This window comes from Merops nubicus, unplaced genomic scaffold (assembly GCF_000691845.1).
Source record: "Merops nubicus isolate BGI_N331 unplaced genomic scaffold, ASM69184v1 scaffold7404, whole genome shotgun sequence".
NCBI classification, from domain to species: domain Eukaryota; kingdom Metazoa; phylum Chordata; class Aves; order Coraciiformes; family Meropidae; genus Merops; species Merops nubicus.
In genome coordinates, this window is record NW_008603558.1 from 51,479 (window position 1) to 64,801 (window position 13,323).

General features: G+C 49.9%; 1 protein-coding gene across 1 annotated transcript in view; it reads left to right on the plus strand.

The window, feature by feature from the left end:
• NFASC (neurofascin) overlaps nucleotides 1-13,323 on the plus strand; it is a 52,568-nt gene that overhangs the window by 14,325 nt on the left and 24,920 nt on the right. Inside the window, exons 10-24 of the mRNA XM_008938711.1 lie at nucleotides 3-55; nucleotides 363-506; nucleotides 1,006-1,117; nucleotides 1,216-1,382; nucleotides 1,920-2,067; nucleotides 2,686-2,810; nucleotides 3,728-3,763; nucleotides 4,576-4,677; nucleotides 4,754-4,951; nucleotides 5,917-5,987; nucleotides 6,594-6,816; nucleotides 8,682-8,797; nucleotides 10,048-10,252; nucleotides 12,201-12,323; nucleotides 12,905-13,105. Coding sequence (XP_008936959.1) covers nucleotides 3-55; nucleotides 363-506; nucleotides 1,006-1,117; nucleotides 1,216-1,382; nucleotides 1,920-2,067; nucleotides 2,686-2,810; nucleotides 3,728-3,763; nucleotides 4,576-4,677; nucleotides 4,754-4,951; nucleotides 5,917-5,987; nucleotides 6,594-6,816; nucleotides 8,682-8,797; nucleotides 10,048-10,252; nucleotides 12,201-12,323; nucleotides 12,905-13,105 — 2,024 coding nt within the window. The remainder of the gene's footprint in view (nucleotides 1-2; nucleotides 56-362; nucleotides 507-1,005; nucleotides 1,118-1,215; nucleotides 1,383-1,919; nucleotides 2,068-2,685; nucleotides 2,811-3,727; nucleotides 3,764-4,575; nucleotides 4,678-4,753; nucleotides 4,952-5,916; nucleotides 5,988-6,593; nucleotides 6,817-8,681; nucleotides 8,798-10,047; nucleotides 10,253-12,200; nucleotides 12,324-12,904; nucleotides 13,106-13,323) is intronic.

Here is a 13,323-nt window from a genome sequence, read left to right on the forward strand (position 1 = left end):
AGCGGGACCCCCAGCCCTTCCATCCAGTGGCTGGTGAACGGCGAGCCCATAGAAGGTGAGCGAGGCAGAATCTGCATCTCCTTCCCTAAAACCCAGCCGAGGATCTCGACGCTGCCCAGGAGAGCTGGAGAAGCTGTCAGGGTGCCAGGCACCCCAGTGACTGCTGCGCGTGGGCTCCAGCATGGCAGCACATAAACCACCTGCTTGCCTGGGTCGGGGCCAGAGGAACCATCTCTTTGTAGCCTGAAGAGGCCACGTATCATCTCCTGGTTTGATCTGGGCCGAGGCAGGAGGACGCGTGATGCGATTCTCGGGGATTTTCCTTTCCAACGTCATTTTAAAGAGCGGTCTCTGTTTTGAAGCTTCTCCCCCCAACCCGAGCCGAGAGGTGGCTGGAGACACCATCGTGTTCCGAGACACCCAGATCGGCAGCAGCGCCGTGTACCAGTGCAATGCCTCCAACGAGCACGGCTACCTGCTGGCCAACGCCTTCGTCAGCGTCCTGGGTACGTACCGAGGGAGGACCAACACCCTGCAGCCCAGGTTCCCCTCCAAGAGTTCTCTGTTTCCTTTCCTCTTTGTTGTTAAATACTCTGAGGATTAGCTACTCTGAGCGTTAGCTACTCTGAGCGTTAGCTGCTCTGAGAATTAGGTGCTCTGAGGATTAGCTACTCTGGGGATTAGCTACTTTGGGGATTAGCTACTCTAACACACAGAGGGAGGTGACCTCTGCAGCCAGGCTTTGGATCACAAGTCCATTGCCAGGGTCCTGCCAAGCCTCAGCAAGTCCTCTTGGTGTTCAGAGGGAAGCTGCCTCACCTAGGGAGGCTAGAAAGGGAAGGAGGGATGAGAGGGAATGGAGAAGCTCTACTGGGTCTTGAATGAGGCAACAAGGAAAAATTAACAAAAGAGAAAGGAGGGTGGGTGACAGGACTGGAAAGGGAGCAGCAGGCTGGAAACTGGCTGCTTTTCTTTCTCAAAGGGTGTGCTTTCTGGTGTTTGCAGACGTGCCTCCACGGATACTGGCTCCCCGCAACCAGCTCATCAAGGTGATTCAGAACAACAGGACCCGCCTCGACTGCCCCTTCTTCGGCTCGCCGATCCCCACCTTGAGATGGTGAGAGCTGCAGCACATCTCCTGCCCGTCTGGAGGGGTGGGGAGGGCAGGTTTCCTGCTCTTTCTTCCCTTACAATAGCACTTTGTGGTGTTGTGAGGTTTAAGAACGGCCAGGGGAACACGCTGGATGGAGGAAACTACAAGGCACACGAGAACGGGAGCTTGGAGATGAACATGGCTCGGAAGGAGGACCAGGGCATCTACACTTGCGTTGCCACCAACATCCTGGGTAAAGCGGAGGCCCAGGTTCGCCTGGAGGTCAAAGGTAGGGGCACAAAGGGTCAAAACAGTCTCTTGGATCTTCTGAAGCTCACAGCAGAAATCAGCATTTAGGTTAAGGAAGGGTTGGTTGTGTGCTCCGGCATTCTGTCAGCTGGAATCCAGAAAATGCTAGAGATTCCCTTTGAATGTTGGGAAAAACCAAGTCTGTGGATATCCTGAAGCCGTAGGTGGGCTTGGTGTGGCTATTGGGCTGTGAGAGGCCATAAGCAATGCAAAAAGAAATACAAACTATTCCTCAGGGTTAACTGAAAGCAACCATCTTTCTGAATCAAGTTTCCAGCGGGGCTCCCCTTGTTCAGCAGAACTGATTGCTGACACAGAAAAGTGGGTATTTTTTAAAGGGTCAGCAAAAATGGTGTGCTAAACTAATTTATTTGCAAGCATTGGTATCAGAGACAGTTCACCACAGTAAGATGGACAAACTTGACACCCACGCTTGTCCTTCCCACTACTCTTCACCGAGCCCCTGAGCTAAGACCCAGCAGTTTAGTGCCTAGAGCTTTCTTCTGACTCTGTGCAGACCCCACCAGGATTGTGAGAGGACCAGAAGATCAGGTGGTGAAGAGGGGCTCCATGCCTCGCCTCCACTGCCGTGTAAAGCACGACCCCACGCTGAAACTCACGGTCACCTGGCTGAAAGATGATGCACCCCTGTACATTGGAAACAGGTCTGTGTTCAAGGGTTTTTTGGGTCTTCCCTCCCAGGGTTGTTGGTTTTTTTACAGAATGCTTCAGGAGTCACCAGGGGTAATATGGACAAACATCAAGTTCCCATCAATTATCGTTGGGTAGTTCCCATCCAACCTTTGCTGTTCTTGATAGTTTTAATGTAGCTCCTTCCAACAGACACTGCCTGGCAATTAGAATTGACTTATCCCTAAATCAAGACTTTGACTGTAGGTTTTATTTTAGGACAACGTTAATAACAAGCTACTTCAAAAGTAATGTTTATCTGCTGTTGAGCAGTCCAGTTGTAATTTCCTTCCCTAGCTGACTCCCTCCTCTGAGCTCTGATCACAGGACACGAGCCAGCCAGAGGTCAGGCTGTTTTCCCAACAGTGTGATTATTCCAGATATGCACCAGAGCACATTTGCTGATTCCTTAGGAAATGAGGTTTCCCAGAATAACTCGACACGTCCTTAGCTGATAAAATCATCAGACCAGAGACATACTCCTGTTCTATTTGGGCTTTTATATGTATTTTATCAGAGAGCTGTTAGACCTCGATCCTGCTGCCTAATGTGCTTGGGCACAGTTGTGTGATGATCGTTCTCATCCCTTCAAGGATGAAGAAAGAAGATGATGGCCTGACAATATTTGGCGTGGCTGAAAAGGACCAGGGGGATTACACGTGTGTAGCTAGCACGGAGCTGGACAAGGACTCTGCTAAAGCCTACCTCACTGTACTAGGTAAAGCTGCCCTCCCCACGTCCTCACCCAGAGTGCTCCATTTTTTCCTACGACAGACTGACTGACTTCAAGGTCAGACTGAAAGGGTGATCTGTGATCACAGGGTTGTCCTCGGAAGCAGAGATGCTCAGGGAGATGCTGGCAGAGCAATTGTTCCGTTGCTGCAGGACTCGGCAAGGACGTGCTGCCTAAATTCAGGCTCAGACAATGGCACTGAATTTGAGTCCAAGAAAACTTGAGTTTGAGACAAAAAAAGAAAAGAAAAAAAAAGAGTAGTTATTACGTACAGCTAAAAATATCCAAATGTTGAAGCTCTGCGAGAACAGTCCTAAATTTGCAAGTGAATTTAACTGAATGTCAGGGTGCTGAGCCACACTGGAAAGCTGGGGCTGAGCAAGCCCCTCCCAGCCCTGCAGGTCCCCTCTTCAACCCAGGCAGTGACCAACCCAAACCCGTTCCCCACACCCATTTACTGACACTGTGAGATCTACTTGCAGACCCCAGACTCATCGATCCTCACACGTGCCCACCTTGGATTGTGCCAACATGCTGCAGTCATGGCAGTGCCCCAACCTGCCAGCACCACTGGCACAGACCCCACAAAAGTCAGAGTGCAGCATGAATCCTATATCCCTAATAATTTGACTGGGCTTGACTGATTTCCCTTCCTTTTCCCCTAATATCTAACTCTCTAGCAGGCTGTTTCCCCTTTGCTGTGTACTAGAAGTGGGAATAAAGGTGTGCAGAGACCTGGGGGTCTCTGGGGGAAGGAAAAATTTACTCTGGTCCCCAGACAGGTCGAATCCTTCTGAAATGTGTCACTCTGTGTGTAACTTTATATTTGCCAGGTGCTCCTTTGGCCACTCAAGCTTAATGACTAAACTAACACCGTTAACAACCAATGTCTTACCTTGCAGCCGTCCCTGCTAACCGTGTGAGAGAGTTACCAAAAGGTAATCATCACTAATTCATTTGGTTTCTTTGATTTGGTGAATTTATTTTGTTTTGCCTTGCCAATAACGCCAACAGAAAATCCAGGTGAAAGGGCTGAAAAAGCTGGGGGCTGATGCTTCCAAGTCCTGTCCAGGTTGCCCTTGAAATCCCATCCAGATGGCTGCAGGTAGGAAGGTCCTGTGCCACATCATTTTGTGTCCCACAGTGCCAATTCCTGAGTGCAAGAATCGCTTTAGCCATGGCTGGAAACGGTGAGCTCTGAGGGGAGAAAACAAAATCACATTGAATCCCTTGATCTTTATCTGGAAAGAAGTTACTGCTGTTACTGTTATTGCATGAGCTGGTTTGGTGCAACCATGAGGGTCACGACCAGAGAAAGGATCCAGAATTGTGCCCAGAGCACTTCTAACAACTGTGTATTTTCATTGAGGCTTTGTGTCCTTTCTGTTCTATTTGTTTGCATTTATTTTTTGGAGAGCTGTGTGTGGTTTCCTGTAAGATCCTTAATCCTCCTACTAAGCCACTGTATCATGCTTCCACCCCCAGATAACCCCAGCTGTACAGGAAGGTTTCAAGGCAAGGCACCATTAGTACATGAGCACTTTGGTGTTTAAAAAATTGCCCTGGTCCCCCCCGAGCTGTAGGACATGAACCGTGCCACAGAGCACGTGTCCTCCCGTGGGTCTGGGCCAAGGTGGCCAGGGCTTCCACTAGGGGAGAAGCGATGGGAACTGGGACAATCCCAGCTCCTGGGACAATCCCAGCTCCTGGGACAATCCCAGCCTCATTTGTCTCATTCCCTGGCTAACAGAACGACCCGACCGGCCCCGGGACCTGGAGCTGACAGACCTGGCCGAGAGGAGCGTGACGCTGACGTGGATTCCTGGCGACGACAACAACAGCCCCATCACAGGTCAGCCTCCACAGGCCAGGGAGAACTTCCCTCCTGAGCTGAGCCCTTCACCCCACCTCTCCATCCTCTCCCCCAGACTATATCGTCCAGTTTGAGGAGGACCGGTTCCAGCCTGGCATGTGGCACAACCACTCCAGATACCCCGGGAGCGTCAACTCGGCCAGCCTGAGACTCTCTCCTTATGTCAACTACCAGTTTCGGGTGATTGCAGTGAATGATGTGGGCAGCAGCCTGCCCAGCGTGCCCTCTGAACGCTACCAGACCAACGGGGCACGTGAGTATCCCCTTGCCTTGGTGGCTTGATGTTGTTGTTGGCATCTGGCCATCGCTCTCCATGTAGACTTGTCCCTCATGGTGTATGATCCCAGCTCCTATGACAGATTTACACAGATGACAGAATGAGCTGGTCCATACTAGCTGGTCCATAATTTTATCTATCACATCCTCAAGCCCATCACTGATATTCCACAGCAAAACTCAGAGGGATTTATGCGAAGGTCACTCCAGCAGAATCTGTTGAAGGAAAGCCCAGTTTCACCTTACAGAGAAGCTTTTAAAGAGAGTCTTTCATCCTTTCTGACCACAGGAAGCTCAGGAGTCTCTTGGAAAATTAGAATCAAGTATAAACTGGCCACAAGCTAAAGGCATTTTGTTCCAAAATTGCTAATTCCTCGTCCACTGCTAGAGCTGGCCAGGAGCCCACATCGATGCAGCAGTCAAGTCTGCTCCAGTCCACCACCAAGACTCAGGTCTTCAGTTTGTGTGCCCAGTGCTTTGTCCACTGTAGAATACTTGGGAAAATTCCTATGAGGAATTCACAAGAAGTTTAGTAGTTCTGCTGCATTTCTGCTTTTAACCATTGCAGAGAGAGTTCTGCAATATCTGCTGGCATCTAGTGTTGGCTGTTGACATTACTCTTCTTGTTTCACATTTCAAAAGTTGTCAGACTCGGCTTCCGAGGTTGCTTCACAATGGTTGTCTTTCAAAGATTTAGGACATTTAGGGGGAGAAAAAAAAAAAGAGTCTCTTAAATAAATGGCCTGGTTTTCAAGAGTGCTGAGAGCCTCATGTTCCATTAACCTGAATGGGAACTTCTGGAAAAATCAGGCCATTAACTTCTGCCTTGGAAGTCCTTTTGGTTTGCACAGTAAAGGGCTTTCAGCCGTGCTAATGGTCGTTTTTCAACACTATAAACCCTTTTTTTTCTTTTTCTTTTCTTTTTCACAACGTGAATTTCAGGTCCTGAAATTAACCCAACAGGAGTTCAAGGTGCAGGGACCCAAAAAAACAACATGGAGATAACCTGGACGGTGAGTTCTTCTTTGATGCTTGACAGCCACCCAGCTTTTTACCATTAAGGGCACAGATGCTGTAAGATATAGAGACCTTGGTGTCTCCAGGGATGTGTGATGTACCACATGGAATACCACAACGATCCTAAATGATCCTAAAGGAAATGCAAAGCTGAAGATGCACCAAGAGAGGCCATTGTTAGTGTGTAGAAGAAGGTTTGTGATAAAACAAATCATTTTCAGCTATGTAGCTCAAAGAAAAGATGCTGGATCACAGATACAGGTTAGGGAGGATGCTCTGAGAACCTGATCCTTAAGCAGTATATGGGGCTTACAGATCAGCTCTTGCATTTCCTCATGGACCAGCAGGTGTCATCCAAAAACAAGGCAGCATCTGTAAAGAGGATGGAAATTGTAGTGGGAGTGGCCTGGAATATAAAGATACAGTTCCTGGTCCTGCCTTAGGTCTGGAGGGCAAGGACTAGGGATGTGTCTCTCTGGGAACAAAAGTATTGACTTTGAGATCTGTCCAGCTTCAGGACAGAACCTTCTGGAGCTCCATGGTAGAGAAACACAGTTGCACTTTCTCCTTCTCATTTTCTCTTTCTGTTTTGGTCCATTAAGCCTCTGAATGCAACTCAAGCTTATGGGCCCAACCTCAGGTACATCGTGAGATGGAGGCGAAGGGACCCCCGGGGCAGCTGGTACAACGAGACAGTGAAGGCACCGAGGCACGTTGTCTGGAACACACCCATCTACGTCCCCTACGAGATCAAAGTGCAGGCAGAGAATGATTTTGGCAGAGCCCCCGAGCCCGACACCGTCATCGGCTACTCAGGGGAGGATTGTGAGTACTTTTGCAGCCAGAGGTTGTGTTTCAGGGCAGGATCCCACCCAAGGTCAATGGGTTGGCACCCGTGGCCCGGGACATGTTCCTAGCACTGCTTGATTTGGCACAAAAATCCAGTTCCAGGCATTGGAAGGGAGAGGCTTGGCTGTAAGATCCTGCTCAGGGCTCTGCCTGCGTGGCCCAGGTCACTCAGGGTCCCCTCACTCTGTGACACCCAGCTAACACTTTGACTGGAAACACAGATTTCACTTCAGATAAGCTCTGGCTACATCCCAAGAAGCCACATTAAATTTCTTGCCCCTGACATCTCTAAAGCACTGAGTTGATCTCAGATGAGAGGTGCTACAAATGGCCAAAAAGACCTTGGTCCACCCTGGACTGGATTCTTGTGCCTCCCTGATAAGCCCCAGCTTGGGCTCCTGTTTGCAACACGTTGTTAGCTCAGCTTAACTCTCTTTAAATCTCTCCTCTTGGTCCCACAAAGCAGTGGCCAGCTTGTTTAACTCTCTTTTCAGCTTCTTTCTGGGCTACTGGTGTCACCTTCTGTGCCTGTAGCATCCAAGACTGAACTACAGTTATCCTGATCCTGTTGGGATAATGTGATTTGCTGCCAACAGCTTCATTTTTAAAGATATCTGTTATTAGTACCTTGCACTGCAGCAGCAGTGGGGGTCCCTGGCTGTGTGATTTTAGGATCACCAAGAAGTAAGGGAGATAAGCCAACTAACCATCCATGACTCTGTCTTCTCCCAGAGGAGACAGGGCAATGGGAAGGAAAATGGGCATCAGGGTGAGATGGTGGGATCAGGGTAAGAGATACTGTGACTGGGAATGCTCCACAAACACCCGACTGCACCGTGGTCTTGGCACTACCCAGCTGTGCACTGCCAGGGTTGGGATTTTCCTACTTTCAGTTGGAAAGCTATGCAATAATGTTGAGTTTTGGGAGGATCTGAAGAAGCCTGTGGGTGTGTGCTTCACATGGAGGTAAACCAAGGAGACCAAAGCTGCTGTATCACAGCCACAAACGTGTTCCTGCTGGTATCCTGAGGAGTGGGGCAAGTTAAAACCTAACAAAAACAAACCAAAAAACCCTAATCCTTGCCCTGTCATATCTGAATGGCTTCACAAATAACTGCAGATTTCTACATACAACCTAAAATGACCTGTAAAGAAGAGATAAAAACCCCAGCTGGCTCAAGAGCAGGTTCTGGCCAAATTCAGATTAATGGATGTGGAAATACCAGGTAGTTTGGGAACTCTAGGGTCTCACAGCTCCCAGCCAGCTGCAGCAGGAGGGGCTGGATTTGCCACGACCCTTCACTGGGACAGGGAGGTGAGCCAGACCCCTTCCTTGCAGCTAACGTGGTCTCTTGCCCTGCTATGAACTGGATCACAAATGTTCTCCTGATGGCTGGCTGAGTGAAATACAGGGTTTTTCCCTTCTTTTCTGTGGAAGCACTGCTAAAAAAAAAAACAATAGTCAGCATTAAAAGTGTGCACATGTCAGGGAGAAAGTGAGGGATGGAGGTAAGTGATGCTGCTGTGTGTTTGCGTGGTCATGGGCTCTCCTCACCCCAGCCAGGAAGCTGAAAATAAGCTGAAAATTTGCCTCTTGCTGCTCTTTTATATGGTCAAGTTTGGAAATCCTCAGCGAGAAAATTTCAGGAGGGAGAAAAGGAGATGACTGTCCCCATGAAAACACTGCCAGCAGATGGCAGAGCCGGCGTGTGGGACCACAGCAGCCCTGCGATGGGAAACCCACGGCCAGGGGGGGCAGAGGGGGTGTCCGTCTGTCTGTCTGACCTCGGGGGTACCGCTGGGTACCTAACGTGCTCTCTGCTCTGTCCCCAAACGCTCAGATCCCAAGGCTGCGCCGACGGATGTTAGGATAAGAGTTCTAAACAGCACTGCCATTGCTCTGACCTGGACCCGGGTGCACCTGGACACCATCCAGGGCCAGCTCAAGGAGTACAGAGTGAGCAAAGCCAAACCTCTTGGGCACTATTAATCCAGCTAACCTTCTCACGAGCCGAGGTGGCCCCAGTCACGGAGCTGCCTGCCATGGGGATGACAGAAAACTCTCCTCCAGCCATCACGACCCTTCTTGCAGACCACAGGGGCTGAGCTCTGCTCTGGAACAGCAGCAGAGCTGGAGGGGCCTTGGGTTGCAATTTGTGGTGGCTGGATGGCGCTGGGGGCATCTCCTGTTGCTCCCTAAGGGCTTGCTGCTGAGCTGGACCTTCCCAGCACCTGCCTGCAGGATCTGGGGTGCTCAGACAAAGCAAGTGGGGCTGCCCTTGGGCACCCAGAGAGGGTCTTGGCATGGTCCCATCCATGCAGTGAGGTGTCTTCTGGCTCTAGAGCTGCCCAGACCCGTGGGCTGGCTGGCTCTGGGGAGAATATCCTCTGAAAACTACAAAAAAGGGGCTTGCTTTTGTGTCATCCCCAAAGTACCTCCATCACCTTTTAATGAACACCAGGCCCTGCAAAGCCTAAACCCAGCAGTTCGTACTAACTGGCAACTAAAGACAGCCCAGATCCTGTTTGCTCCTGTCCTGCCAAGGTAAAACATCCGTGTTTATGTACAGAGGACAGACCCTGTTCAGAATAAGCAGAAGTCTGGACAGAACCCCTTCTATCAGAGTTTAAGACGTTACCAAAAGCTCGTGTCCTGCACGCTGTTACAACACCTCAAATCCAATAATCTGCTGGCCATAAAGAAAGCTCCTCGGGTACTGCTCTCATTTTTTTCTGCCTCTGCTCTGTCATTCTGATCTGTTTTCTGAATGAATCTTATTTCTGCATGAAATAAGATTTACAGGCAGGGCTTTGAAGGAGACTTTCCAAGTTCAGACTTTCCTTTGTGCCTGGACACATCCCACTTTTCCTTGCCCACCGGTGCTAATCTGGGTGGAAAGGGAGAGTCACTCGATGCCTAACACCCCGGAGCCAGAATTAGCTTTTTGTAGCCTGAATTTAGCTGGTTTTGCTCTGTGACCTTCAGTAAACACTTAACTCCATGCTCAGCCTCTTCCTCGGGTAACACCACTGACCTGCCTCACTGGGAGTGACACAGAGCTTCATTAATTACTCTAAAAAGCTTCTGCAGCCAAGAGCTGCTCTTTGGAGAGGCACCGTTTTGCTCTGCTTTATTAATGAAAAAAAAGAAAAAGAAAATTGCTCTTAAATGGGAAAAGCTTCACTTGCCATGCATGTTTCTTGAAGGCCTATTTCTGGAGAGACAGTAGTTTGCTGAAGAACCTGTGGGTCTCCAAAAAACGGCAGTATGTGAGTTTTCCTGGAGACCGAAACCGGGGCATAGTGTCCCGGCTGTTTCCTTACAGCAACTACAAGCTTGAGATGGTTGTAACCAACGGGAGAGGAGATGGGCCACGCAGTGAAGTTAAGGAGTTCTCCACACCAGAAGGAGGTAGGTTCCCAGGGGGGTCGTGCAGGCATCTGACCCTCAGGCTCGTGCTGGGAGAGGTTTGGGTGGTTCAGCTCTGCAGAGCCGACCGGGAGCTGCTCCACTCTGCAGCAGAATGAGATGCTGCTGGGGAGATGTGCCAGGGATGATTTTTTAGCTGAGCCTGGGCAGCATCACTGTCACAGGGCTCTGCCCCACGCCTTTGTCACCACGGGGCAGGGGACATCTCTGCAGCTACACCTAAGAGCCAACTACGGGCTCATCAAGCTAAAAAATCCCCTTCAGGCACTTGGAGCACATCAGGAAGTAGCTCTCGGAGAGGAATGTTTGCAAAGCCTCTTCAGAAGCACAGCTCCATGCCCTTGATTTACTGCCAGCCCTGCAAATGTCACCACAGAGCTTCACCTTGCTCAGGAAAAGGCCCCAAAATCCCTGTAAGACCCGAGTACCTTCATTCTGAAAGGGTGTCACTGATCCCCCTGTCAGGCTTCTCAGGCGAGAGCTCCTCGTTCTTCTGTTTAAAGAGCTTGTGTCAAGGATGAACTTGAGATTTCAATTTCCTTGCTGTCACAGGAGCTATTTATAGAACACGCCAATAACTTTTTGTTGGAGCTGCACTTTCAGTGGCTGGCAATGAATCCTCCTACAGCACAGATGTTTTTGGCACAGTACGTCAGAAAAATGCAGGAGGAGAAAACAGGAGAGGCTGGAAGCGACTCCTGTCTCAATTCATACAAAATACTCCAGCAAATCTTCCTCTTTCTCTTCCTCTTCATCGTATTCCTGCTTTACAAAACCAGCAGCTCTCAGCCCTATTTCTTTCTTCCTTAACAATTTCTTGGACGCTGTCCCCATTTTCCAAGGTTTTTCCATTGATCAGCCATCATTAAGCTTATTTACAAGGACAGGGCTCCATTCCAGTAGAGTGGCTTTGCTACAAGGTGTATTTTTGGTTGAGCTGCTTACCTGTGTGCTAGAGGCAGGGAGCATTTGGGGTGGCTCTATGCATTTGGGGTGGCTCTATTCATTTGGGGTGGCTATATAGATTTGGGGTGGCTGTATGCATTTGGGGTGGCTGTATGCATTTGGGGTGTCTATCTGCATATGTCTGTGGCATTGATTGAAGGAATTACAGCAGATTTTACTCTTGTCATAAGGAAACTGTTGATTTTTTTTTTTATACTGATTATATATTGGGTTTTAGGAGACTGGATAATATTCTGCAAAATTTCTGTTGGAAAAAGATGTCAATATCATTGATCTCTCAGCTCAGAGAGCCAAGTTCTTTCCCCAGTTAAGACACCACAATTATGAGTCAACAGAATAATTTAATTCAAGAATGTATAACGCTTTCCTTCCTTTACTAGCTTTGAATAAGCAGTCATAAAAGCAGCTGTTCCTCAGGGTAAGGACCACTGTACACGTGCACCAGCTCTGCTGATCTCTAGACATCAACAACACCAAGATGCTTTGCTCTAAGAGAAGCTACTACACTATTTTTCCCCGTTCCAACAGATAAATAGATGAGGTGTAAACACAGGGCTGGGCGGGGGCTGTGAAGGAGACCAGCCAAGTGTGTGCACACCAGGCAGAAGTGGGACCTGAGCTGTGTCCCAGCTCCACTCCCAGGCTGCAGCATCTCTTGTGGGCGAGGGTGGCGGGACCCAGGCTCAGAGCACGGGGCTGCCCAGGGGGCTGGGGCTGCATGCAGAGCTGCTCTGGTTTCTGCTCCCTGCACACCCGCTGCTCCAAACCCTGGGCTGGCGCATGGTTTCTGGCACAGAGTCTCCTTCAGTCGGTTTCTGACCTGCAGTGTGTGTGGATTATCTCTCTGTGTGTGTGTTTGTGAGTGTATCAGTCAGCCTGCAAAGTGTATGGTGTTGTAAGGTATGTTATCTTGTATGTTTTTTTCTTCTTTCCCTCTCCTTCCTGGTCCCATCCTCCTCCCAAGTGCCCAGCTCCCCCAGGTATTTAAGAATCCGACAGCCCAATCTGGAAATCATCAATCTGGAGTGGGATCATCCAGAGCATCCCAATGGAATCCTCACAGGATACAGCCTTAGATATCAAGCCTGTACGTTGCACATGTTATCTTCCTAGTGATAATAATGAAGTCTTTAAATATTTTCCCTGCTGCCCATTACCTCCTCACCTAGCACAGAAAGCTCTCTGTAAGGAACTGGAGGCTTTCATCACAAGATGAGATGTGCTGGTATTAGAGAGGAGTCCTGGAGCAGTGCTGGGCAGCTCCAGTTAACCAAGGAGGGTGGTGGGTGCTCAGCAGTTCTCCAGGCTCGACCACTGAAGGGAAATAAGTTTGATCTTTGATTTAGAAAGACCTTTAAATGCAGTCTGAGTAGTTTACGTGCTCAAACACAAGCTCCCTGCTGTATAAGAGATGCTGCACGCTCTGCAAAGCCCAGCACAGCCTCCACCAAGACCCTGAGATTTGTGCTTTGCCTTTCCTTGACCACTTACACCACCCTGAATGTCCTCACCAGCAGGTCCCCAGCCCATAATTCCCTAGAAAAAGAATATTCCCCAGCAGCTATAGCTCTGAGCACGTGGCCCCACGGCGACTGCAGGTTGGTCCCGGGGAGGGGGTGTGAGGTGTTGGGGTAGCCAGCCCAGCGTATTCCTGGCACAAGGCTGAAGCCACCACGACCTGCCTTTCCTCCCCAGTCAACGGATCCAAAACGGGCCGAACCGTGGTGGAGAACTTGTCTCCCAACCAGACAAAGTTCACCCTGCAGAGGACAGACCCCATCTCGCGCTATCGCTTCTTCCTGCGCGCACGGACCCAGGTGGGAGAAGGAGAAGCCCTAGTGGAGGAGTCGCCAGCCCTGCTGAATGAAGGTATGTGCAGCAGCAACAGCTTCTGCCTTTGCTGAGGGCCTGGGGGGTGATGCAACACGTGCCAGCCAAAAACCACCCAGCAGAGAACCAGGTGGTCCCCACAGGAACCAGGACAAGATAGAAACCGGTGCACAGCTACTGCCTGCTGCAGGGAGAGAGAGGAGACTGGCCAGGACACAATACTGCAGCCGGGATGCCACAAAAGGGGCTGAGGGGGC